Genomic DNA, 27,642 nt, shown 5'->3' with positions numbered 1-27,642 from the left:
GTCTGAATGGCAAAAAAACAAATCTCACATTATCACTAGAAGAAAATGAACATTCACACCTTTATTTATAAATCTAAAGTAATCACAGTAATACTGAGTGAGTATTACAAATTGGCTGACCACATAGCTGATTTTTAAACTGTAAATGTCCATTATTATGATATGGATATTGCAATATTAGAAGAAATAATATCATGTCTCTTAAATAGTCCAATAGTTTATTTAAAAAACAACAACAACAACAAACCCTGCCATTAATCATAGCATATTATTTCTAGAAAATGTTTCCCAGAAAGCAATGCAGGCAAAATGAATACAAATCTTAGTTGGTTTTTACAAACCTACTGCTAGAAGAAACTCTTTGTCGGCTTTCCGGTCTAATACCCTGATGGTCTAGAGCAATGCAGTTGTTCTAGAACATCAGTCTCTGCAGGGCCTTGCTCACTTGGAACACTGTGCAGAGCAGCAGTTGGGGTTGAGTTTCTTATCACATCAGAACTGAGTGCAGGACAGAACTGAAGAGCCAGCTTGGTGATCACATTTTAACCAAGTATGCTGGAAATGGTGATGAAGGAGAAAAGCAGTGCACTCAGCTGGGAGCAACACAACAGTCCCAAAGGATCTGTGACCTTCACAGCTCGTGGTCCTTCAAACCCATCAGTAACTGTGCTTGCAGTAACATCCTCAGAGTTTAGGAACATCTGATTGTGCCTAAACTTCCTGTATCCTGTGTATTTCACATAATAAGTTTTTGACCTTTTTTTTTCATTCTGAACTTGCCACGTACATGACTTTCATGAGGGCAACAGAGCACTGGAACAGGCTGTCCAGAGAGGTTGTGGAGTCTCCTCCTCTGGAGACTTTCAGCACCCACCTGGATGCATTCCCGTGTGAACTACCTTAGATGATCCTGCCTTGGCAGGGAGGTTGGATTCAAGGATCTCAGGAGGTCCCTTCCAACCTCCAAAGTTCTGTGATTTGTGAGCCCCTGTGCTTCTCAGGGTTAGGCTTAGAAACATTTTGTCTAACTCCAAAGGTACTAATTGTCACTTCATTGCCATATTAAGTTACCAGGCAGGTCTTTTTTCAGTCTCATGCTTAAGTGCTCTGTATGTGCCTTATTCTCAGATGTGAGTGTCTGAGTGGCAGCTACGTTTGCCAATGCTCAGTGTGCTCTGTGCCTCTGAGCGCGGCTGGGCAGAGCTGAGTGTCCTGACATACAGCACTATGATCTGTCAGTCACAGCAAATGTTAAATAAGGCAAGCTGGGAAGAAAAGGAATTGATTTTTGAGTTGTAATAATAATTCCCAACACTGCATATTGATAGTATCTGTGATGATTAGGAAGTCCAGGAGACCTTCTGTAGATACCTGCCCTCATTGAGACACTGGAGTAGACTTGTCAGCAACGTGCGTGGCCTGCTCTAGCTGCATACCCTTCTGATTTTTCATGCCATGCCTGCTTGCATCTAAGGTAAATCCAACCTTTGTCTCAGGATACAAAAGTGTCTGAAAAAATGCAGCTTTATTCTTCTGCACTCCTTTACAGTTAGTCTGGTTAAGGTTGCTTTTGTTTTTTACTGTCTGGGCTATGCTGTGGCTGGGGAGCAGATATTGCAGCTAACGAAAAGCTCCTTGGAGAGAGGTGGATGGAAAGAACTGTGAAATTAAACAGTTGTTAAAATCATCACTTATTCTATTGTGAGTTTTCTGCATTCCTAGCTTGGCAGTTAACTCCAAAGCTGTTGTCACTGGTCTCCTATAGGTTTTGACATTATTATTAAGGAGCAGAATAACTTTACACAGACAGAAAGGGTACTTGGTTGCCTCTTTCCTGTGTTCTCATTGCATAGACTTTGTGTCTGCTACAGCTGACCCTGCTGACATGTAGCTGTGAAACTCTGTCAGGATTCTGACAATCCAACATTCTGTGCTGTACAGCAGAGGGAAAGGGCAATTTAATATAATATATATAAAATTATGTGTTTTATACATATATATATATATAGATGGAGCCCATCCAAATAGTAGCTGAGGGCCTTTGCGCACAAGAGTGAGCTTTGTGATGTCTTTCAACCCTTACTTTTAAATTATAGCATATATTTATAGAAAACAACTGTAATGCAGATCCCCTTGGAGATCTTTCCCCTTTCCAGTCCACTCTTTCAGCACGGTGACTCCACGTAGTCATTTTCCAGGCCACGGCGAAAGCGAGCAGTCAGGGTACGGCTGATGACGATGACCCGGGGTGCCATGCAGTCCTCACGCCTGTGAAGGATGTTCCATATGAGAATAGCAGCTGCCAAGGTGGCCAAAAGACAGGCTCCAATGTTCAGATAGCAAGACCAAGAGAGGTTGGTGTAGGGTCCGATGCGGTAGAAAGTCACCAGTCCAATGACCAGAACAAAACCTGCAAGAATGTGAGAATTATTTGTGATGAGTTATTCTCTTGAATTTCTGAAGATGCAAGATGCCACAGGCATCAGTCACTTACAGACTCATTCTGTAAACTTTTCCATCCCTGCCAGGATGTGTTCTTAAAAGCTTATGTGGGACAATGACGCGTGCAAACACTAAGTGACTGAAATGGGGTCTCAATGTTAGGTTTAAATCTGTTCACTCTGCTTTAAATGTCTCACTCCCACTTAGCTGTATTGCATGTGGTGGTGGGTTTTTTTTTCCCATCTTTTTATGTAAGTTACACAGATGTCCTAGATGGTGTAGGTGGTCACCTACCATTATTTCTAAGTATTGAAAGTTGCTTCTCCACTCTTGTTCAAACAAAACCCTGACTTAAGGCAGAGGCAGAAAAAAAAGGCATGTTGTGCTTCTGACAAATTTAAGCTCAAATCTTTGGTTTTTTTTTAATAATCCCTGTTGGACAATGCCCCTTTATATCAGATTATGCATGCTTCTCAAAACCCTGGTCTCTTGAAGGCAGGCAGATGTCATCTACATCCTTGTGTGGCCTGTTGAAGGCACATTGTCTGTCGCTGAAGGGGTTCGTTTTTCTCTATATTCACATGCTTGGCTCATTGCCCTGTGGAAGTGAGGATGTTCTCCTTCTGCATTCCAAATCCTCACTGAAGTCTCCACTTGGTTTTTCAGCACTTACAGATGCTTGGTGTCCTCAAAGCCACAGTTAATTGTGCTCTCCATTTGCTTCCTTGAACTGCTTTTGAATTCTCATGACTTTGCTGTTTGTTATCATCTGGCTCTTGCGCTACTTCAATTCTTTCTTTCTTTGTTATTTTTCTCTATTTATCATTAGCATTGCAGCCGGGGTGGGGAAACAGTTTTCCCTTATTTCCAGTGTTTATCTGAGTTCAGTTTCTCCTGAGGCACATGGTAGAGAAGAGAGGGGGAGATCAGATCCTGTATTGCGGGGAATAGCTCCTCTGAGCTGGCTTAGTTCCCCATCTGTGGAATCAAGGTGATAGAACTTTTTCTCCTGTCTTTTGTGTTTCAAGGGTTTGGGAGGAGAGTGTGCTAGCTGTGATGTGTGATTTGTATAGAATATGTTTCTCTGCAGCTATGTTTCAGGGGTTTAGACCTTACAATAGAGATGAAAGCAGATAGTGCTTTGCTCTTCCACAAGTTGCAGTCCACTTTTCAAAGGATGCTAGATACCAATTTTCTCATGAAGATAGGAAATGGAGAGAAAGCATTGAACCCTTGCAAACTTGTGGATCTGTTTCTCTTTCTTTTGGTTTAAAATTTGCCAGAAGAGAGTATTAAGGTACACCTTAGTACTTACTGATGAGTCTAGCTCATGACAACACTTTGTCTGTTCAGTTTTCCTTTCAGAGCTCTTTCCAGTTCACATGCACCTTCACAGGGAATCCAAAAAGCACTAAGTACCTTTTAGAAAGTATATGAAGCAAATCATAAACACCAAAGGAGAAGAACTTTGAACTTTGTGACCACTCACAGGTGCCTCAAAGGGACAGAATGACTAACAACAGTCTGCTTTATCCTGTCTTGCATTTGCCCTCAGATTGTTGACAGGGAGCTGGGTTCAGGAGCACCACTTACACAGAGTCACCCTGGTGCCCTGTTGACTCTTGCAGCCTAATTTCCAGTTCCCAAATGCAGTGCTGCTCTCCCACTGCAAGTTATTTGCTGTTATCCCTAGCTTAGACAAGTAATGGGTGATGAGCATTTTTAGTTTCCCTACTGAAAGTCAGTTCTGCTTCTACAAACCTGCTGGAAAGAATCCTTGGGGTTCATGGTATGTGAGAGCAGTCCTGCCCTGGGCATGAGTTCTGTCCTATTCTTTGCTCGTTTAGCCAAGGCAAGCAGCAGTGGTCTCTGCTCTTTCCTTTATGGCACAGTAGAAGTAAATAAATACTGAAGGAATATTTTCAGCATTTACATTTTCCAAACACCCCAATGTTTAATTAAATTACTTGAGCTTTTTCTTCCTTGCTTAGGTATCACTTATGGCCAATTACTGTACTAAATGGCTACACATCTCCATGCTGGACTGGCCGCCTTCACAAACTCCCTTCCATCCAATGGAGCAGTTATCCACCAGAAAAAGGCACTAAGGCTTCCTTACTGTTCCCAAAGTAAAACTCTTTGTGCTAGGAAGACTACTGCCCTTTGCCTGAGCCCTGATTGCAGGAGCAGGCAGTCGTGCAAGAGGCTTTCTTGTTTTGCAGTTCTGTGCCAGTGTCTAAGCAGGACACAACTGGGAGATAATGGGTTTGTGAGCTGCCCAACTTGGTAGGTAGCAGGAATCACAGAATATTAAGGGTTGGAAGGGACCTTGGAAGATCATCCAGTCCAACATCCCTGCCAGAGCAGGATCACCTGTACTAGATCACACAGGAACGCGTCCATGTGGGGAATGAGTCACTGGAGCTCCCCAGCAAAAAATGTAGGCTGTGTTTAGAGCACTTTGCTGCAGGCTAGCCAGCAATTGACATTTAAGAGAGAAAAGCTTGGCAGAGGTGGGAGAGCTGGAAACATGTTACTGCAGAGAGTTTCCATAATTAGTTTCACAGTTCTGCTGGGGTAAGTGAGCTCCAGAACAAAAATGTCTCTGTGAACATTATTTTCCAGCATACTTGTTTCATATTAGCATGATCTGACGTTGGAACTCAAGAGCAAAGGCTGAAGAAATAGAACTGATCCAGAAAGATTAAGTTTGCATAGGATGAGATTTAAACTTTGAGGAAAGTTTTGATGACTTTGTAAAGATGAAGTCTGAAAACCCTCCAAGCTTAGTTGGACAGGTTTTGTCTCTAGTAACTTTCTTAAAATCAAACCTCTTGAAGCAAAGTGCTCCAATGCACTTTTGATGGCTTCCTTGCTCAGAGTGGTCTGAGACAAGAACTGAGATGGAACATTTGGCAGTAAGCCTGCGCTCTAAATGACTGGGCAAGTGAATTCAGTTCACTCACTTTGCCAGCCTGACCCCACCTTCAGTGGTTCCTCTTTCTTGGGGAAAACAGCTTTTATTTGTATTTATCCCTTTGCTCTGTGGATGTACCTGAGGAGTGCTGTCTTTCTAGTTTGACTGACATCTTGCAAAGAATTACATGTACCATTGGGTTGCCAACTGGGCAACTGATGCAATAATCTCAGTTTCTGTAAGGAATGAAACTGAAGCCTGACTGATGTTTTGGTTTGTGTAACACAACTGGATCAGAGTATTTTCTTGATACTATTATTTTCTTGCCTACTGCCTTCACTGTGAGTGGTGTTAGCATTAGAGAGTTAGTAATAATTTCATTTTGTTGCCTTTGAATACTATTGAATATTCAATTAGTGTATCACTTGTGAGAAATGAGTGTTGGAGAAATGGTGCTGGAATTCTCCTCCTGCTGATGGCTGTGTAACGTGGGGGCTAACTGAGTTGTGAATGTAAACATAAATAATGCAGAACTTGCCTCTGTATCCAGAACAATTAGAAGTACACCTATAAAAATTGCCCTTGTATTCACACTCACTGCTGTGGCTTTTAACTTCTCAGATAGATATTTATAACATTCAGCAACAATGTCTGAATTGAAGATCACTCTTCCAATAAAATACCTGGAGTGAGACAGTTTCAGACTATTTCCCATAGGTAACTCTACTAAAAGTAACCAGAGCATTGCTCTGCTTGCCATGAGTCTCCTCAATCTCTGAATTTACAGTGCACTTGGAGGAGGTATGCATAGGGGAAATACTTCTTTAAATCTAGTTATGAGAATCTGAAACATTTTCACCTGGTTTAGTTTCCTTTCTGTTTTGTAGCAATAATAAGGCTTGCAGATGCATGGCTGAATTTCCCTGAATTAATTTCATTGTGGACATCAATCAGTTTCAGATCAGTTCATTGTGCATTGTCTGAAGTATGCACAGAGGCCACATCTTTACTAAAAACCCTGATGAGATTGCTTAAAGTACTCTTATTTTCCCATAGAGCTGCTGTTTATCTCTAGTTGTTTCCCATCCGTAGCAAAACAAGCCTGGATGGAAGAGCTTTTCCGTTGGGGAAGGAAACAGATAACAAATTCACTAGGAAGACTTCTGGTTGGGACACTACTGCCTGTGAGTGGGGGTGGGCTGGGAGAATGCTGCTTTTTGAACTCACATTTCAGATCTGTAGACTGAATTTCCTGTTTGACTGTATCTGGCTGCAAGCCACCTTCAGAATTTCAGCATTCTAGAAGAGCTCTCATAGTCACTTTTTTTTTAACTTCTGTGATAGCTTGTTGCTTTTTTCCAGACACTTCTTGATTCACACTCTTCCTTTCTATTAGTACAGATGAAGTGATCTACATAATTTCTGGCTTGGCAGAAAGAAACTGGCAGAAAGTTGGTTGGCAGAAAGTCTGTTTTAGGAGTTATAATCCTCCTCTTTAGAGCTTGTCCTATAGGATGACTTTTGCTCCCAGGAAAAGGAAGAAGGAAGAAAACAGTTGTTGAGAAATCATAACCCATGCTTGTGCTGTGCAATTGCAAACAAGGAGGGGAAGTTTTCACCCCCTTTCTCCCCGTTTACAAGGAATGATTCAGCTGCAGTGAGTCATGAACCAGTATGAGGTACCCGTAGGCACTGAAATGTAGTGATCAAAGTGAGATAGGTTACCAAAGTGTGATTGCTGTGGTACTGATATAAGTGATTAATGAATTAAGACCTTTTCCTGTGTCAGCTTGGCACAAAAGGGTTGTTAGAGTGCAAGGCAAACATGGAGCTTCTGTCATAGTTGTGTGCTCTTCATTGTAGTACCAGGTGGAAAGCTGCAGAAGTGTCCTTGCTTTGGTCTGTAATGCACAGAGACTTTAGTGGCCTTTGAGTTTTCAGCTGCACACTGAGTACAATCAAAATTTCCTTCCAAGGTCTTGGGTAGAACATAGCATCTCTTAGAATTAAACAAGTTATGAGTAGCAGAGCTTCTCAGCAATAAAACCCTTTTGTCCTTCCCTTTTCAGCACTGAATTACAATGCTTCTCCATTTGTGCTGTTGTCAGTTTGTCAGTTCCTATTTGCCTTTAGTCTGCCCAAGCTGGGGGATTTAGTCAGTGTAGAGCAGGGAACTGTACTTTATGTTGGCAAGAAATCTTCAAAGGAAGGTGCAGAGCACTGTTTAATAAGTTTAGGACTACTGACAGGAGCTTGCTTTTCTTGGTTGTCTTTTGGAGATTTCCTTAGATATGATGCCAGTCCTTGAACTGAAGGTGGAGGAGCATTCCCTGTGAATTAGATGTAATTCCTGTTGGACAGCTGTTTAAATAAGGATAAATGTGCAGGCTCTCATGCTGAGAGTCAGCTGCAAGCATTGCTTGGCATCACGGACTGAAGAGCAGCTGGAGTGAATGAAAGCTCTGCTTTTGATCACAATGAACTCTGTATCAGACACAGGTCAACCTGAGCACAACCATCTTGTACAGAGAGAAGCAGTCATTGACAAGTGATACTCTTGGAAGTTTTACTGGCCATCTTCTGCTTCAGTTTTTCAAGTGTTCTGTCCATCTCCTGGGCCATCAAAGGATAGGGGTTGTGTAACTGGATCTGGCTAGGCTACTTTGTTTGAAACTTCCAGGAGACATCTCCATTGATAAGCAATAAAGTGAATATTTGAGCTGAGGAACTTGCCATCCACGCACTTCAGTTGGCATTATTTCTAGTGCTGGCTGCCATAAAACCTTCCTTACTCTTGCAGATCAGAATTATATTTATCTGGTAATTCTTAACCATATTTCTAATCAGAATGTGTGCCCTTGACACTAGAGATGCTCCAGCAGATCTCCTGCTGGTCGTGGCAGTATTTGAATGTGAATGTATGCAAATCTTCTCCCCACTGCAATTATCCCACTGGAAGACTTCAGCTCACATTTCTCATGAGTTAGTGTCCTTCCCAGTTCAGCTGCTCTTGTGAATCATTTCAGTAAAATAAGTGAGATAGGCTCCATAATGTGAGATCCTTGCACACACAGCTCATTTTGCAAAAAAATGAAAACAAGATCACTTCACTGTGGGATTTGCTGTCCACACAAAGGACAAGCAAGCTGGGTGCCGAGGTGAAATTCAGCACAAGCAGTCAAGTTCTCTCTGTTATGTTTTTTGGGTTATTTACAATGTCTCATTTATTTGCTTCCTTTTTCAGGAAGTCTTAGGTTTACAGCTGCGTAGATTTCATCTTAGCACAGAACTGGCTTGAGGGTGTCTTGAAGGAAGAAGGTGGAAGGAAGTAATACAAAAATCAGAATCACATTGGTGTCGCAAGTATCTTCAGCTGTATTCTCTGATGGCTACTTTGCTGGGCTGCTCTGCATTAAGATTTTCTGGTTATCAACCAATCTAAAGTTGTAGTACTCAGGAGAGAAGATAAATGGTCTAACAGTTGTTTGATTTAGGTTTAATAACACAGAAGTGAGAGCATGCATGAACTCAGATTTCCTGTGATGTGTTAAGCTCAGGCTCTGGAGTGAAATGCGTTGTCAGCAGAAAGAAACAGTAGGAAGAGCAGGAATACAATGCTTGAAATTTGAGAGTGATCTGAGATTGTCATTTATTTAACTGCAAATGATAAGCTGAGTAAAAGCACAAACCCTTTTCTTCGGGATATTATGTAGTAAAGTCATTTACTGCTGCCGATGGATTGGTAAGAACATCAATCATTATGATTTAGGTTTATTCCAGCCTTGGACTTTTAGAAACTAGGAGGGGATCTAATATAAGGGATATATAATCCCAGATTGTCTCCATTATGTTTCAAACATTTAACTCTGAAGTTTATGATAATCACCACTGTGCAAGATTGGAGACTTGGATAGAGTCTCTTGAGGTCTGATCCATTTGGCAGGTTGCTACTCTGTCCTGTTAGTCTGGATTTCCTTTTCCAACTGCTCTTCTGTCAGCTTGGTTGTTCATCCTATATTCAGCACATAGAGTTTGTAACAGTTCCTTGGAAAAAAACAGACAGCCTTTTAGAGGGAAATTTCTGAGTGTTGACACAAAATTCCACATACAGCATTGGTTCCATTTTCACCACAAGCCTTTTCCAAAGCAAACAGCTCACTTTCCTGTTAACTGGGAGGTGTGAGGCTGTGGAGCTTTGGAGCTGGGTGAATCCCCATTGCTGTCCCAGGAGCAATTCTATTTCTTCTCTTCTTTCTTTCCTCCTTGCTTCCTGGGGCTTTATTTTCAGTCAGAGGTCCATCCTTTTTGAGTGGCTGTCAAATACTTGTGCAGGTGGCAGAAGTGAACAAGAAGTGGAGCTCTAGTATGATGGTTGGTTTGAACTTGTGATAGGGCTTGGAAGAGAATACTTGGTACACTTAGTTTTCTAAACCAGGAAGGACTTCTGTTGAGACCTTGGGATTCTGTAATGAAACCCACACATGATGCTTCAGTGGGTGAATTTTGACTAAATATAAGAAAATGTCTAGGCTGGCTTTGTGATTCTGAGCCAAACACTCAAGCTTTCTTCCAGTGACCAGCTCTCCCAGTGACCACTGCAGTTCTCATCAGTATGAATGTTAGGAAGCAAAGAGAAGCTGGAATTAGAGGTGACATGAATCAAGCTAAGTATGTCTGAAATTACTGACAGGATGAGCAATTGCATAACAAATCTCTTGATGGTTTGTGATTTGAAAAGGAAAAAAAACCCAGGAGGCACTCATGTTTGTTTCAATAACATCTTTGAAAGTGTAATAAGCAGAAATTGCCCAAGAAATAGTTCATAACATCCAAGTATGTACAATCTGAAATATTGTTTGCTCTTCTCTCAAATGATCTGTCAAACCCAAGTGCATTGGCTTTAGTCCTTGCAGTCAACTAGAGGAGAGCTTCACAGTAGTTTCTGCTGGGCTGTGTTGTGATAGACAAAGTGCTGGTTTTCAGTACAACTTTTCTAGCCACTGTCCTGATGGTCTGGCCTAACAGTGCTGCTTTACTTTGAAATCTGGTGAGAAATTGCCACTTTATAGTGGAGACTTAAAGGCTGAATATTACCTGTAGGGTGAGGGGTGGCTGCTTTCCTTCCCATCAATAAATACATCTTAGGCTCTAGGTGCAAAAGCAGCCCTTCATCTGAGCAACAGAAATGCTGGGTGTGCTCACAGCTTGCATGTGTGCTTTGTTTCATATCAAAGACATTTCAGCCATATCAAATGCTGTTGCCCTGGCCCAGTTTGGGGAATCTAATGGATAAGGCTGATTTTTTGTGGCCAGTTTGAGTGCTCAGCAATGCAGAGTTGGGTCCCATTAAAGAGGAAACAGCCTCTTGTCAGTGCAAGCTGTGCTCTGAACCTCCTGTCCTGTATGAGTGCACACTCACAATGACCCAGGTATTCAGCAGTTGCTGTACCACTGCCCTGGCATACTGAGGAGGTCTCCAAGAACTCTGGTTTGTATTGGGGTAATGGCAGATATGATGACTCTTGCCCTCTTTTTCTAAAGACATTCCAGAAGACTTCAGCTTTGTCAGCTGTTGCCAACTGCAAGGCAGAAAACCATCTGATGATGGTGGCAAAGGAGAGCTTGACGTTAACTGTGAAGGAGAATGGGGAACAGGGGGCAGGAATGGCCACCAAAATCACTGTGTTATTTCTGCAGATGGAGACCTTTGATTCCTGTAGTGCAAGGCTTTTCTTTGTAACTGCCCCAAGCTGCCAGATCCATCTCTTCACACCTTTTGAACACAGACAGGCAGATGAACTTCTTGATTCCACAGCTTCTTCAGCCATTCTCATTAGTGTTTTGTTAATCACTCTGACTTTGGCTTTCCTCCCCTCCCAGCACTGGGGATTTCAAGGTTCAGCTTGCATAACAGGTAATAGCAGGCATTTCCTTCTCCTGTGTCGGGATATCCTGGCGCCCTTCAGTCTCTCTCTGACTGTTTAAAACAGACTCCAGCACAGGAAAAAAAAAAAAAAAAAGACCAGTCTAAAATTAGCAGCCTGGATGGAAGAAAAGCACAGGGCTGAGCACTCTGCTGTTTGTCAATGAAACACCACAGCTAAACAGGGCCAGAATACATTTCCTCTCTGCGAAAAACAGACGTGCTGAGTTTTGGAGATGCTAGGAGGGAAGGAGAGTAAAGCAGGCAGCACACCAGTGATCAGGGAGAGCTCTCCAAAAGGTATCCAGAGTTGCAAAGACCATGGTGTGTGCATCAAGGGGCTGTAGGGAGGTCTTGTTATGGCAAGGCTCTGTATCTGGCTCTTGGTGGCACTGATGGGTGCTTGAAGGTCTTGCTGCACCTGGAAGCTGGAGCAGGTGCTTTGAGAGTTCCAAAACCTCTTCAGGCTCCTCCTTTTGTTTGGATTTCAGGTTCTTCATCCATAATGGGAAAAGACCATTAAATGACCTAGGCTAGATTCTGATCTTGCAGCAGTGTGGACTTGAGGCTTCAGTAGGCTTATACCATTGTAAATATGCCAAGTTGTGAAAGTTGGAATGAAAACTTTAAAGTCATCTTACTTGATTATAACCTATTGTTTACATTAATAATAATGTGCTTGAAATCTGATTAAGTAAGCAGCTTGAAAGGTACACTTCATCAATGACAATTCCATGCACAGGGGTTTTATAGCATTGGACTCTTGATATAATGAATATTGAATGCCTTATTTTAGGTAGCAGAGGAAGATATTGCTGCAGAATGCTTACAGTTTGTTGCCACTGCTGTCAGTATAGAACTGTGCAAACTCCTCCTTTCCTCATTGACTTCTGTGCACAGCCTATGTCCATGGGAAGGAGGGGGGACACTATTTCTAGCAGCCAGCATTATGAATTGACTTCAGCTTGCTTTGCTTAGCCTTCTCTCTCTCTCTCCATCAAAACCCAGACGATGGGCACTGAGTAAAATTCAGGTGGCTAAAAGCAAATCAGCATGTTTCAGCAAAACTTAAAACTCTGCTTGCTGTCCTGCTCTGCTTTCAAATGCTTCCTTTGCTATGTTTTGCCCTGCTACATTGTGGGATTGCAGTGCATCCAGTTTCTTTCATGTTTGCCTTCCTGGTTTCATAGGAAATAATAAAGGCTTACTTTTCTTGGTTGGCAGAAGACTCGTTCTGATACATCCCAGATAAAAGCTTCTATTCATGTGCTCCAGAATCTCAAGGGGGGGAGCTCTTAAGAGACAATGAGCTTACTTTTAGATGTAGGCCTTTTTTGTTATTCTTTATAAAAGTGGCAAAGATTGAGAAGATTTTGTGAGCTTTATATGGTAAGAAACTCCTTCCCACCTGGATTTAATAGAGACTAAGAGTTTTTTCCCATCAGCAAAAATAAATGGACTTACTGGCAAGTTGAAAGACAGCAGCTATGGCCTCCTCCCACCACTGTGTATCCTGAGAAATGATGGGTAGCTCCATCAGGCCCAGGACGAAGATGAGCTGGCCAGCAGTCAGAGCAACCGTGGCGATGAGGTTACAGGCACGCATCATGTCAAACTGCACTGGGGAAACACAGCAGGGAAGCACAGGGTTAAACTGATGCAAAACTGGGCACACCAGGATCCTGCCTGAGCGGGGAGGTGAAACTTGGCAGGCCAGAGAAGGTGATTCTCAGGCACTGCTTCTACTCCCAGCAGTCCCTTGCTCTCACTGCATTCCTTGTGGGCTGATGAAGAAAAAAAATTCTGTTCTGTTGCTGCTTGCCTGAGAGAAGAGACAAACTCCACCTGGCTACAGTCTCCCTTCAGGTAGTTGTAGACAGCAATGAGATCACCCCTGAGCCTCCTCTTCTGCAGGCTTAACACCCCCAGCTCCCTCAGCCTCTCCTCACAGGGCTGTGTTCCAGGCCTCTCACCAACTTTGTCACCCTTCTCTGGGCATGTTCCAATATCTCAACATCTCTGTTGAATTAAGGAGCCCAGAATTGAACACAGGACTCAAGGTGTGGCCTGACCAGTGCTGAGTAAGAGGCAGAATAACCTCCCTTGTCCTACTGGCCACACTGTTCCTGATACAGACCAGGATGCCATTGGCTGTCCTGGCCACCTGAGCACACTGCTGCCTCATCTTCAGCTGCTATCTACCAGTACACTCAGGTCCCTTTCTGCCTGGCTGCTCTCCAGCCACTCTGTCCCCAGCCTGTAGTGCTGCTCGGGGTTGTGGCCAAAGAGTAGAACCCTGCACTTGGCCTTGTTAATGGAATAATCCTGGTTATGCCTTGAAAATTCAGAGGTGAGAGGCTGAAGAGCAACCTGCAGGGTTGGATTGATATCCCTGCAGGGTTGGATTAATGACAAGAGGAATATTAGTCAACAGTGTGCCCTAGCAGCCAAAAGAGCCAACCATATCCTAGGGTGCATGAAGCACAGCACAGCTAGCTGCTCAAGGAAGGTAACTGCCACACTCTACCCTGAACGAGTGCAGCCCCATCTTGACTACTGTACAGTTCTGGGCATCTCAATATAAGGACATTAAACTATGAAATTGTGCCTAGGACAGGTGACCAAGTTGGTGAAAGGACTCAAGGGCAAGACTTTGGAGCCACAGTTGAGGTCACTTGGCTTGTTCAGCTTGGAGAAGAGAAATCCAAGAAGGCATAATTACAGTTCTACACCTTCCTCAAGAGGAAGTGGAGGTGCTGATCTCTCTCTGGTGACCAGCAATAGGACATGAGGAAATGGAACGATGAAGATATATCAGGGGAAGTGCAGATCAGACATTAGGAAAAGATTCTTCATTGAGAGGATTGTTAGTCCGTGGAAAAGGCTCCTCGTGGAAGTGGTCACAGCACCAAGCCTCTCAGAGTTCAAGGAGTGTCTGAAAGATGCTCTGAGTCATGTGGTTTATTTTTATGTAGTCCTACGAGGAGCAGGGAGTTGGACTTGAGGATCCTTATGGGTCACCTCCAACTTGAAGCATTCTATGATTCTAAAGAGCAAGTGCAGAAATGATTACAGCCATAGGTATCTGGAGTCTTGGCTAGAAACCTGATGAAAATGTGTCTCATATTCAATATGGTGCAAAATTGGGGATGTTTAGTCAGGCATTTTTCCTGGTAAGCTGACAGGTATCTTATTTTCATCCCTTCCCTTTGCAGCAAAAGATGGCATTTGCAAGTACCATTATACCAATTCAACATCTCTTGCTAGGATGCTACTGCTGTGCTGAAAGAGAAGCAGCTCAGTGCTGAAGCTGGCATATATTAAAAAAAGAGACCCTGGACACAAATATTCACTGATTTTTCAGAAGTGACTGCAGTGGTTCTAAGTTTAATGGGTGCACTGACTGCCAGAATCTGGGTCCTGATAGTCCAAAAAGACTGCTAGAAACTGCAACAAACAAAACTTCATATGAACAAGCAAGAGTAAACTTCCTTGGTGATCACTGAGTCTGGTCTACTTCTGAGAGTCACAAAAATGAGTTTACTCCCCTCACAGGTCATCTTTAGCTTCTAATGCTCTAAGTAACAGCTCAAATATGGAATTGTGTCTGAAAGAATTAGTTTAGAATTGCAACCCTTTAAATGTAACATTTAAAGAGGGTAACATGCTCAGTATTTTGGGGGTTTACCAGAGTTCATCTCTGACCAGAGAGGAGAATTATTTCAGTCAACCCTCCAGATGTTGTGTTTATCTTTCACAGTTGCCCTTTCCAGCACTGACAGCATTCAGATCTCATCACATTGAGTGCTTACAGGTTGTGAAGTGTGTTGGCTGATAACAGAAGTGTATTCAGATGTCTGAGCTTTGTTAATATCAGTAAAACCATAAGCATTTGGAGTGTTCTTCTGGTTTGCCACTTAGATGGACTTCTGTCATAGCCAATGTCTGCTGGAGAGAGTGCTGGCTTTCAAAAGAGCAATGTGCACAGGGAGGAGCAGGTTGCAGCCACTGTTACTGGAGTGCTGTAGTTTGTCACAGGAGCTATCTGCAGTGTCATATAAAGAACAGTTGGCTTACAGCTGTAAATTCTGTTGCCTGGTCTCAATATAGCATGAATGAGCTCTGAAAAACAGAGCAGCCTCTGCTGTTCTGTGCTCCTTGCCTTGCTGAGTTTTACGCTGCCCCTTGTCACAAACCAACACCAAAGTTTTGCCCTTGCTGCCATTCAGGATTTCTTTAAGGACTTAACTGTATTAGAAGTTCCTTTGGCTCTGCCACATGAGATGCAATATCTAGCATGCCAAAAATAGTGAAACTAGGACTGTGAGCCAGTTGCATTCCACAGAACTGATAAGAAATTAGACTCTGAATAACGGTTCTGTGCTGGCTGTCCTCTCCTGCAGCTGGAGTATGCAGTAGTGCTGGGTGTGTTAGGCTGATGATCTTCACTGCAGACACAAGGATGCTTGCTCACCTAATATCCTGCACTGTTTAGAGAGCTGTAAAAAGGCAACTGGTATTTTTTATAGGTGCTTCTTGTAAGCAAGAAGGTCACACCTGTTCCAGGCTGTAACCACACTGGGATGATGATAGCAAGAATAAGGAGGAAGCAGCTGGCATGATTTTGTAACTGAAAACTAACTGAAGACAGTTTTATGAATTGAGTGCTCTTCTATACTTTGTATTATCTACAGAGAGCTGGAGCATCTCTGCTGTGAAGACCAGATGAGAGGGATTGTTCAGCCTGGAGAAGAGAAGGCCTCCAGGGAGACCTCAGAGCAGCTTTCCAGTATTTGAAGGGGGCTGCAGGAGAGCTGGGGAGGGACTTTTGGCAAGGGCTTATAGTTTCTTCCAATGGGTTTGAGTTGGAAGAAACTAGATTGAGGTTAGACGGTGAGACTAGGAAGAAACAGGTGCAAACCCTGGTTGAATGAGGCCTTGAGCAACCTGGTCTAGTGGAGAGTGTCCCTGCCTATGGCAGGGGGCTGGAACTGAGTGGTCCATCAGGTCTGTTCCAGCCCAAACCATTTTAGGATTCCATTCTGTCACCTGTTATCTTTTGGTTTTGTTCTAGAAATTAGTTAAACCTTCTTCCTCAATGAGGAAAAAAGTGCAACACAGTAATGCACATCTCTTGCAAACTGCACTCTTCTTGCAGCAGAGCTTGTTGATTGTATTCCACCTGAAAGCACTCCTCTGTAGATGACTCTGCTTGCTTCCTCCTAGCCTTTGCACCTTTGCATGTTGTCAGCTGAGTACAGGTAATTCTAGTTTGTACATGAGCAGCATATGTGGCTGAGCTTTGGTGGAGTGAACTCTACCACTCTAAAAGGTGGCAGTTGTGGCAAGCAGCCCTGGTCTCCTTTTATTGAAGACAACCAATGGAGACCGTTGAGCAAGAAAGGGAACTGAGGGTACAATATCCAAGCACTTCTTCAGAGCCTCTACCCAAGATGCTGAGGGTTTAATCCTGTTGAGGAAGGCCAAGTGGCAAAGCTCTTTTCTTTCTAGAAGGACTGCTTGACCCAAGAATAAATATTTCTCACCTCTTACAGCCTGTAGTATGATTTCTGTTAGAGCTGTGAAATGTAGTGGTTACTTTTGTGCTCTTTTACTCTGTCCATTGCTATTTTACATTACATGCAACCCAGAACATCCTCAGGAGCCAGCTCAAGTCCATTCTGCTGTGTTTCCTGTAATTACTGTGAATTTAGGAGGATCAGTTCAAGCATTACAAACATTTCTGCTTCATTTACAGTGGCCATGATTCCATTGTAACTTTCTGTGGCCATTGCAACCTTCACCAGACTTTTGTGGACTGATGTTTGTTAGGCAGAGTTTGTAAAACAAGAAGTTCATGATGGTTATAATGTCTGCACAGTTACTGCTGTCATTTGTGTTAACCTCTAGCTTCTAGAGTCAGTTATCTAAGACTGCCATGACATCTTTGTATTTTGGATCTCCTACCTTTCTTGGTTTGAACTCATTATTTGTAAAATCACCTGGCTCCTGCACTGCAACTGTGAAAACACTTTCCTATAGCTAGAGGGGGATGATTTCAGCAGCACAGAACTGGAGGCTGCTGAAGGTTTTCCTTGCTCTGTGAGTGTCTGACGTAAGTGAAGGAGTGCAGGCAATCCAGAGTACATCTCTGCTTTTCCTTCACCTCCTTTAAGCTGTGGCATGGCTGTTAAGAACTGGAAAGGGGTAGACAAAGAATGGCTCCAAAGTCAGCTCTAAGCAGCCATTGTTCATCAATACAAAATGCTAGTCTCTGACTTTTTCCTTCTGGAAGCCCATCTTGATCTCAACTTAGTCAGAGTAGATTCATGGACAGAGTATCCAACTGGGGCTCTGGTACAGCTAAGGGTACTGGCTAATGAATTCTGCTTTGGTGAAGTCAGTGATCAGCCAAGGGTCAAAACCCAGATGCCAGGGTGAGTGTTTTGCTCATTTCCTAGACCAGATGTATCCATCTGGATTAGAAATGCTGATCTGATTTTGTTATTTTCAAGCAGCAATTTCGCTGTGCTCCACGATAGCCCCAGGACTATTTGTGCCTCGCAGAAGTACAATCAGTCACATGAGAAAGTTTTGGGATAATGAGGGAGGATGATCTCACTGAAGAATCAGATTATACTAGTTGCTTAAAATGTGAGATTTTCTTCCTCTTTTCTGTCTGCATACAGGGAAAAAACAATGGTGAGTGGGAACTCGAGCTTTGTACTGATTAAAGCACTAACTATGTCTGAAGGAAAATAATTGGCCCAAGATATTAAAATATTTGTCTAAAGCTTCCCCTGAGAAATACTACTTCTGATGAACAAAAATTTTACTGCACACTTAAGTCCAGCTGCTGTAAGGTACTAAGTTACTAGCCTTGGGAAGAGTCTAGTGACCACACATTTACTCGACGTGTAGGCACAGTGCTGAGTGAACATCTCACTGTGGCTTCCTTTTCCACTGCAGGAGCTGGCAGTGAGTTTGCAGTGAGCTTGCTGTTAGTGTAGCCCCACTCTGTGACACAAAATACATTACATCAAAAAAAACCCCACAGCTGACATTTTGTAATTAGGTGGGCAGAAATTGCTTATGCAGCTGCTTAAGTTGTGTTTCACTTCAGGGTTATTTTTAAACCAAAGGTTACCCTTTTATATGTGTATTTGAGCTGTTCAGCCTGAGAAAAAGGCTCTGGGGAGACCTTAGAGCAGCTTTCCAGCACCTGAAGGAGCTGCAGGACAGCTGGGGAAGGGCTTTTGACAAGGGTTGTAGTGAAAGAATGAGAGGCAGTGGCTTTGAGCTGGAAGAGGGGAGACTGAGCCTGGAGGTTAGGAAGAAATTCATTGCAGTGAGGGTGGTGAGACACTGGAACAGGTTGCCTAGGGAGGCTGTGGATGCCCTCTCCCTGGAAGTGTTCAAGGCCAGGTAGGATAAGGCCATGAGCACCTCGCTCTAGTGGGAGGTGTCCTCTGCCCATGGCAGGGGTTTGGAACTAGATTATCTTGAAGGTCCTTTCCAACCCAAACCATTCTAGGATTTGATGATTTCAAACAGGATTTCAACCAACTGGAGTTCTGACAGTAACCCTCTCACCATTGACTTGCTTTTTAATTATTTCTCAGTTGTTACCTGCTTTTCACTGTCAGTATGAAAACAGAGCCTTCATAGGAGGAATTCCCTGGTTGCTATGTTTGTGATGAAAGGAACTTAAGGAGCACTGGTAGATTATATTTTCTTTTTTATGATTCTTGGCTTTGTTTACTGATTGCTTGTTCAGGGAATTACTGAGTATGCATTCTGAGATGTACCTGATTGCCTTCAGAAATGCTTAATGCTTCCAGGTGACTTTATCCTGGGAGGGAGGATAAATGGTTACATTTCTGAAACAGAGCTTTCCAAGTAATTATGGAAAGAACTGGTAATGCCTCTCTTGCTGAAGCTGCTCCACTTACTTTTCTAAGCTGCTTTGAACTTTGCTACACTTCATCTTCTTGGGCAGGGTATCTGCAGTCTGAGATCATATTCTGCTGTTAAAATTTAATTGAACTAGGTCAGTAATTATATTTTCTCTAATGTAATCAAGAGATCCTAACCCAGTACATGGTTTTCCTCTGGAACTTGACAGTTTCTGAGGTGTTATTCTGAGATAAGGGATTCATGTCCTGCTCTTCTATTAACACTCACTCCATTAAGTAGCTTGGTAAGAGTATATACTGCATTAACACAACTGTGGCTGGCAACTAAATCCTCTGTGTGAGGCCTGCTCATGGCACCATGGCTCTGTGGTCAGACAGCATTGGATATGTCACAGTACTGACTACAGCCTTTGCTTGTGTTCATCTAGCCACTGGGGTACCAGACACTGCAGAGCAGAGAGCAAAGAGTTCCTTGTGTCCAAGCTCTGAGCTCTTGCTGGGCAGCTTCTTGCTCCTGCCCCAAGTACTAAGACATTTGGAAAAGAAGTAACTTTTATGAGGCCTTGAAGAACCTGAAAGTGTCCCTGCCTGAAGGGATCCTACAGGAAGGCTGCAGAGGGTATCTAGAGACAGGACAAGAGGGAATGGTTTGAAGCTGAGAGAGAGCAGGGTTAGACTGCATCTTAGGAGGAAGTTCTTCAGTACCAGGGTGGTTGGACTCTGGAATAGGCTGCCCAGGGAGGCTGCAATTGTTCAAGGCCAGACTGGGTGAGGCCTTCAACATCTGAGTCTAGTTGTGAGGTGTCCCTGGCCACACTGGGGAGGTTGGAGTAGATGATCTCTAAGGTCCCTTCCAGTCTGCGCCATTCTGGGATTCTATGATCATCCATGGAGGCTGGACAGGTGCTTATACTTGGTCCCTCTGGCAGTCACATAGTCACTCCTGATGCTTCACCTCTCCCTGCCACTGTCTTTCCTTGCCTGTTGCTCTGAGCACCTGTGCTTTATGCGTGCGTCCCACAGCCGAGGTTTTCCTTATGTCTTCTGCAGCCCTAAAGAACCCAGTGAGGTTTTTATATCTTTCTAAACCCCTCCCTATTCCTGTGTCTTCACATTGTTCAGTGTTCCTTAGACAAAAAGGGACAGCCTGTGACCTCAGCTAATGAATAAATCAGCTCCATCTGTCCACCCAGAGATAGCCTTGTAGCACAGCAGGGCTTAAGGGCATATTTCTACCACACAGCATGGTTAAAAATATCCTAGCTGATTCCAAGTAATTTGGTGTGTTCAAATAGTACAATGCAGTGTCACTGGGCTGGTACTGGTCTAGGACATAGGTAACGGTGGCTTGGAGTAGGTCTGCTTTGCTCTAAGAGGGCATCATAGGTGATGTAGCTCTGTGTTTTCACTGCTCAATGTAGCTTGTGTGTCCCTGCATGATGCTGTGTGGCTCAGTACAATGTCTGGTCAAGTGGGCACAGAGCTGCACACTGTCCTACTCAAGGTCTTGCCAAGTGTATGTTTCCACCATGTGTGGGCTTTTTGGAAGGGATAAGAGATGCAGACAAGCATAATCATCTGAGATTTTTGCAACAGCTCTGAAACTGCATCTCCATAAACTGGCTTGGCCTTCATGCAGATGGCAGGAGAACTGCCTTAAAGTGTTCTGAAGAGGGGAGGTACCATTTGAGTTCTGGGTGAAGCCTTACATTTGTATCATGTGATGGTTTGTACATGTTAGGAAAACTTTGATTGATGTCCTCACAACTAGGCTCTTACTCTCAGCGTGAGAGAAGATTTCAGATCTGATTGTCTGTTGCCACTACAAGGGAGTTAATCTCACTTGGTGTCACACTTGCCTCACTAGAAGCAGTGCTTGTTGGACTTCTAATACAACCATTTCAACAGAAAAAATAACCATGCCAAACCCCCATCCCCATAAACCTTCCACTGTGTATTTTCTGGCTCTTAGTCATTTGAACTATCTCACAGAAGCTCTTAGCATCACAGATTGTTTAAAGAAGGGTGCAGGACTGCACAGCAAGGAGAGAAAGAAGTTGATAAAGACAGATGGAAGTGCCTAACATCTCTGTCTTCCAGGAGCAATGAGGCTTAAGCATGAAGGACAGAGTTGAGATTCTTTCTGGTCCATCTAGAGTCACCCATGTTTTTTTGAGTGTTGCCTTGATGAAATATTTCACTTTGAGATGCTTTGTTTCCATATAAATCTTAATGTAATTGACTCACATCCCATTTGTAATCTTTTTTCCTCCTGGCCTCTCTTTGCTGTTGTTCTTTATGTCACATGGTGTTTAGCCCAGCGCTCCTCTCCTGACACCCTCCTGTCCTTGATGCAGTGTTTACATCACAGGATTTGAATGCAAATCCCTTTCGTTCACCTCCTGCTCCAGTGGGTTTTGTGATGGGGCAATAATTCATATGAATATCCTGTTAGTGGAGAGTGGGACCAGAAAGGTATTTGGTGTGGAATTTGCCTGTGTTACCAGGGAGACCTTTGGCAGACATACTCCATCACATTGACTTATTTTGTTCATCCCTTGCATGATCTTTTGACAGATAATTTACTGTTACTGTCACCCAAAGTGTGCAAAACTTCAATTAGTATCTGTTTGGATTTTAGTTTGAGCTCATGCAGGCCCTGAATACTGCTTTCATCATTTTTTTTGCAAATCCTTTTGCTTCAGCTGTGCAGATGCTGAGCAGAAAAACCCACCCTAGCTTTATTGTGTGCCCTAAAATGGAGCTTTATCAGTGCTTCCAATAGGAGAAGGAGTGGGCAGTGAAAATTCGGTTTTAAGGATGTGCAATGGAGCCTGCTGCTGGCAGAGCATTTAGTTGGCTGTTACTTCTGTCCATAAGTCAGCAGTGCATGGAAAAGCAAAATCCCAAAGGGTTTAGTTTGCCTGTTGATCTGTGAGATAAATAACTTGCCCCCCTAAATATGTACCTCTGTGTGGATGTCATGTGGCCTTTGTTTGCATTGTTATTGCAAGAAGACATTTTCTAGCTGTTGTTCTGCAAATGGCATCCAAAGTACTGAACTCTTATCACTGAGGGAGGAATTTCTTTGTTCAGCCATTTATTTTTCATAGGCATTTATACACACAGACACTGAGACGTGCTTGTGATCTGTCTCCCACCCACGGGGCAGCATTGCCTTACACATCACTAAAAGAATGTGTGATAGTGCTTTCAAATGACACAAGCATGGATGCAGAAGCAGCCTCACTGACTGCATCTACAGTCCACAGGAACATGTTTGTCTTAAAACTATGTGCAACAAGTTTGTTTCCTACTTAGTGTGTCTTATACAGCTGCAGGGGTGAGATTTTCTTTTAGATGCTTTAGTGAGATTCAGAGTTGGCCTTTTGCTTACTGTTTGCTTCCAGATTAAATAGTGAGTGGATGTTGTATTCTCAGACAAATTGAGTCACTGGGCTTCCAAGTCCTCCTTTAAATTAGACTTTCTTTAAAGAGAGTTTGGGAAAGCTTCTGGGGACTTGACCATGCTATAGTTTTTACTCTGAAATGTTAACATTTGCTGTCACATTGTGCTTCTATTTGCTATGAGAAATGGTGCCCTTACAATTCTGCTATGAAACAAAGACATCTGTGTGAGCAGCAGGACCCATCTCCAGAGCTGTGCACAGCAAGAAATGCAGGGCTGTGTGCTTCAGGTGCTGCAGCAGCCAAGTGCCACATGCAGTTGTTGAACACAGAACTTGTCCTTCTAAAGGTCCTGAGTGCTGTGCCTGCGTTCCAAGTTAGCACATGCCTTACAGAAAAATAACTGGGGCAGTGGTCCCAGGGCTGATGTTGCAGATACACATTGAGCATCTTTTTCACTGGTCTAATACTTCCTTTTATAATTTTTTGTCATTACAAAAGTTCTTTCAGTTGGAAAAGAATTGCAAGTTAGGTTTGGGGCTTTGTAGCAGTTTAGAAGTTTTCTGTTTTGGTATTTATGCAGATTTGATGGTAGCAAATGTGAAAAAAAAAAGGCAAAATAAAGGATTGCTGCATGGTTTTGTTGGAGTGCAGGACATGAAATATGATAAAGAAATTCCTCTCATCTTTGTTTGCCTTTCCAGAGGGATGTAAGGGACTTTGAGGAGGGGCAGAACGTTTTGTTGTTTCTCCACATTTCAAATCATGATCAAAATCTCTCTGCAATCCCTGATGGTGCTTCAGAGACACCAGAGCTGTTGATGAGCGCTGTTAAAACCTCAGTGTCTCTCAAGGCATAGACTTTATTCTGTTAAATGCAGCTCCTAAAGCTGAACAGCCCCGAGGCATTGCTGCCAGCCAGCTCAGACTAAGCCGCTAGAAGCAGAAGCCTTCAGAGGAGCCAAACCTCTTGGCACCGTGATTGCCAGTGGTCACAGCCACCGTATCTGAGGTGACCGCAGGCATCCGGGTACCCTCCCGCTCTAGTTCCTGGATGGGAGCAGAGTTGCACCATCACTAGCGTCCTGAATGTGCTCATCAGGTGCACTTCTTATATTGCTCAGCTTTATGATTCTCAGCATTGGTTACAGGGTTCACTCTAGCAAAAAAACCTTTTAACTGGCCTAGTTTAAGATGTAGAAACTTTTCAGATGCCTTGAGACTGGGGCTTTAGAAGATGAGAAGTACACCATGCTGAGTGATTTTCCTGCTCCTAAGCAGGATCCTAACTGTTTCTTCACAGAGTAGTTGCAGACATTAAGGCCTATCTCAGTTTTGCATGTTTTTGCAAAACTTTCTGTCGTTTCTTGCTCTTGACGATTCCAATAAACATAAACAGAGGGGAGAAATAATTTTAGCATAGCATTGGGATACTTTCTTTGTGGTTTGTTTTTACTTTGTGGCATTCAGAGCAACTGTAGTTGGGGGTTTAATGTGTTAAGCAGGAAGGATATAGCTGTAGCAGCAATTTGGGAGGGAAAAGTGAGCAGCAGATGTCTCCCATATTATTTGTTCAAGTCCATTGTTGGCATATACATAAAACTCAGACAGCATGATGGACATTACTGCTTTTGGGGTGGGAGGAGGAGTATAGTTTATCACTGATGGGCCTAATAATTTTTCTTTTCCCCAATTATTTGAGGATGAATGTTAAGAGCTATCTAGAACCAGGCAATTGTTACTGATTTGGGGATGCTCTGCTAGGCTATACATCTCCTAGGACCACATGCACTGTATCAATCGCGACCTCGAGGAAGCAGAGAGCACAAGAGACTGAACTTACGTTTGACAGTGCTGCGTGACTCCTGGAACCCAGCTGACTCTGAACCCCAGCCCAGGGTTTCACACTCGCGCTCCTCCCCTTGCCCATGCCTGGCACTCGTGCTCGCACCTCCTCTGCTCCTTTCTGCCAGCCAGCACATCTTCCAGAGCCCCCACGCTGCGCTTGCGCCGTCCCTCCAGGGTCTGGTACACCAGTTGGGAGTAAAGGCAGCTGCGTTGTTAAGGATCAGTGAGACCAGGGCTACCAACACGGCTGTGGCTACCAGTTTTGGACAGTCATATCTGACTGTCAGCTTGCTGCCAGTCTCTATTTGCGGAAGGACGCAAGGTCTCAGTCAGCTGCGGCACATTGAAATGGGGCTTGAAGCAGAGGCAGCTTGGCTAGGATGTTACCTAGGGCTAGAGGACATCACCGCTCATTCTCGAAGTCAACGCCAGAGGTGTTTCTGATCAAGGAAATGAGAACTGTGTGAGGTAGGTAGGAGAATTCCATAAATAAGAACCCAAAGGAGGTTTTTCAGGTCCTTCCCAGCTTTGACTTATCCACCTTCTTCTACTTTGATAAGTAATGCCAGTCCTGTGATGAACTGAACGATAGGGAGGTCCATTCCTTGTGAGACGAGGCGAATCCAGCAAGAATCCAGTCTCGACGCTGGGGAGCCTGAGCTGCTGCAGGGGCAGAGGCTGGGATGCTCGCCAGCAGCGTGCCAAGCGCCCTGGGTCCTGCCAGTTACCCCACGCTGCTCCCGCAGCCTTGCTGTTGGGTCCCAGCCTTCAGAACGCTCTGCAGACCCTGGTTGCGGGCAATTCTCTCAAAGCCGAGCCGCGCTGGAGGTGGCTGCTGGCATCCAGAGGGGTTCTGCGGGCTCGGAGTGTCCCCAGGAGTTTGCTCTGGCGTGTCGCTCTCCGAAGATCCGAGCTGCGAGTGCAGGGACCGGAGAACAGCCACTGCTGTGAGGAAAAGGCCCCCCCCACCTCTCCACCAAGAGGAAACGGCTGTTTTTGTGGCTGTTTTTGGTGAGCCTCAGGGCGTAGTCGACTGCAACAAACACAGCCACTGCCACAGCAGTCAAACATTAACAGGATGTGTTTCCTGTAAGGAAAAGACTATGGAGACTTTAAAGTTGTACTCCTCCCTCGGAGAGCGCCCCCCTCCCCGGCTCTCCCCTCCTACCCTCCAGCAGCACACAGCAGGGCTGAGAGCTCCGGCGGGCTGAGCATCGCCCGGAGCCGGGGAGCAAATCACAGCGACTCAGACCTCCTCTTCAGCACGAGAACCACAAGCCCCCAGTCTCAGCTCTCCGGGCGGCTGGACTGCAGAAACGGGTCGAGGAGGGAGGCTTTGAAAGGCTTTTTGCTGAAAGGCAAACGATGTTGGTGTTAGCTGTTGGGCAGTGTGGCGAAAGCAGTGCCAGGAGGTGTCCACGATGTCCCCCTTCCTCTCCACAACCGAAGGAGGGACTGTGGCAGATAAACACGGTGGTAAGAGCTCAACATTCTCATTCTGGACCACATGAGTTTGGGGGTGTCTGGAGAGACAGTTGCAAGAGTGAGGCTGTGAATGAAGGTGCAAATTGCTGCACTACGCCTGCGCGGGGCTGGCACAGCGCCCGAGCGCCGTGCCCTGCTTTGCTGGCCATGCTGGTGCTCCTCAGTGCTCCGAGCAGCCAGGCCACCTTCCTTCGGTGCCCAGGGGATGGAGAAGCTGCTGCCAATTGCTGCTGCAAGGCCTCAGTGCACCATCCAGTGTGGAACTGATCACCATGCAGCCAGGAGTGCAGCACTGGCTGCTGCTGAGCTGCAAGGGAAGCAGCCCTAAGAAGTGGCTCAGGAAAAACACTTTGTTGAGGGCATTTCACACCCTCCCTGAGCAGGGCTGTTTCCAGAATGGTCTTGCAGAGACCAGCTCTCCGAATGGCTGTTTGCTCTGCCTGGTTTCTGTCAGCTGCTGCCCAGGTGCTGCCAAACGGCTGAGGAAGGGCAGCCATGCCCAGCACAAGTTCTTCTGCCCCTCAGAGTTCAGCCTGGAGTTCTGCCCAGCTTTGAGTAGAGCCTGTCAGAACTTTTCAGACTGAAAAAACTGCCACCCAAGGTGTGATACTAAATAGTGTATTGTGAAATGGGAGGTGTGGTATAATTGTTAACAGCCTGGAGAGGGAAGTGGTGAGAAGTGGTGGCAGAGCACTGTATCACCAGCCACAGCTGCATTGTGCCCACCACGCTGAGGTGTTGGCACAGCAGTTACATCAGTGGAATTAATAAATTAGACTAGAAAACTGATGTAAATTTACAGCAGTTCTGCTTTACCAGCTAAGGTAATTTGCCTTTAGTCAACAAGTCCATACTGACCCAATGCACAATCATAGAAGGTATTGTCAGAAGCTTCTGGAGATCACAGAACCACAGGTGGTGGGTGGCTGTGCAGTGAGCCTCACGAGGCTGGGGAGGGATGCATATGAGTCAAGTGGATCGGTTCACTGCCACAGGAGGTGCCACAGGGGCTGGTGACAAAGCTGACCTTTGATCAAAAGCGTCCATCCCTCTCGCTGTGGTGATGGTGGTGGTGGTGGTGTTGCATCTCTAAAAAGGCTGCCAAATTGTGAGTCTATGTGGTGGAACTGCCACATCACAAATGCTTTTGGACTTCAAGTTTTTGTGATGATGGAAGCTTTTCTGGAGCCTACAGAGCAGAAAAGACAGTGGCCCTGCAGGGGCAGTGCACTAGTGTGGGCAGTGTCTGAGGAGCGAGGCAAGGTGGCAGTGACTGAGCTGTCTGCAGAAACTCAGCAAGCACAAGCCAGACTTTTTCTAACATGGCAAAACTTCAGGTGGATGTTGTTGTCTGGACAATTAACTGCTTGCTGATTGTTTGTGTCATGCTAGAGAGTGGCAGGGTAAAACACAGCAGCTTATGAAGCATTTTGGGGCTTTCTGGGGGAGGAATCAATTGTGTAACTGTAATCCCCAGTGATTTAGATTATCTGGGATAAGTAGTTGCTTCCATCATGAGCTGGTCCATTTACTACCCAATAACTTCTGATTACAGTTGTTTAGGCAGGGCATAATCTCTTATTATTTTTCAATAGGCAAATGGCTTTTCATAGAATCAGTCAGGGCTGGAAGGGACCACAAGGATCAGCTAGTTCCAACCCTTCTGCCATGGGCAGGGGACACCCTACCCTAGAGCAGGCTGG

General features: G+C 44.5%; 2 protein-coding genes across 2 annotated transcripts in view; one reads left to right on the top strand and one right to left on the bottom strand.

Moving 5' to 3' along the window:
- IFT140 (intraflagellar transport 140) overlaps nt 1-27,642 on the top strand; it is a 69,048-nt gene that overhangs the window by 25,317 nt on the left and 16,089 nt on the right.
- Nucleotides 30-27,075, bottom strand: TMEM204 (transmembrane protein 204). The gene is made up of 6 exons (XM_064152631.1): nt 26,967-27,075; nt 25,432-25,487; nt 25,183-25,367; nt 24,450-24,778; nt 12,747-12,902; nt 30-2,410 (listed from the first exon to the last, which is right to left on the bottom strand). The coding sequence occupies exons 1-6, from the start codon at nt 27,073-27,075 to the stop codon at nt 2,166-2,168; spliced, it is 1,080 nt and encodes a 359-aa protein (XP_064008701.1). The 3' UTR covers nt 30-2,165.

This window comes from Pogoniulus pusillus, chromosome 13 (genome assembly GCF_015220805.1).
Source record: "Pogoniulus pusillus isolate bPogPus1 chromosome 13, bPogPus1.pri, whole genome shotgun sequence".
NCBI classification, from domain to species: domain Eukaryota; kingdom Metazoa; phylum Chordata; class Aves; order Piciformes; family Lybiidae; genus Pogoniulus; species Pogoniulus pusillus.
The sequence above is the reverse complement of the archived record's forward strand: the minus strand, read 5'-3'. Positions and strand labels throughout refer to the sequence as shown.

Coding starts and splice junctions, on each gene's coding strand:
- TMEM204 (XM_064152631.1), bottom strand. CDS start 27,075: ATGTGGCAGTTCCACCACATAGACTCACAATTTGGCAGCCTTTTTAGA. Junction 25,488..26,966: donor ATGGACGCTTTTGATCAAAG/GTCAGCTTTGTC, acceptor TGTTTGTTGCAG/TCGACTACGCCCTGAGGCTC. Junction 12,903..24,449: donor GTCACGCAGCACTGTCAAAC/GTAAGTTCAGTC, acceptor GTGTTTCCCCAG/TGCAGTTTGACATGATGCGT.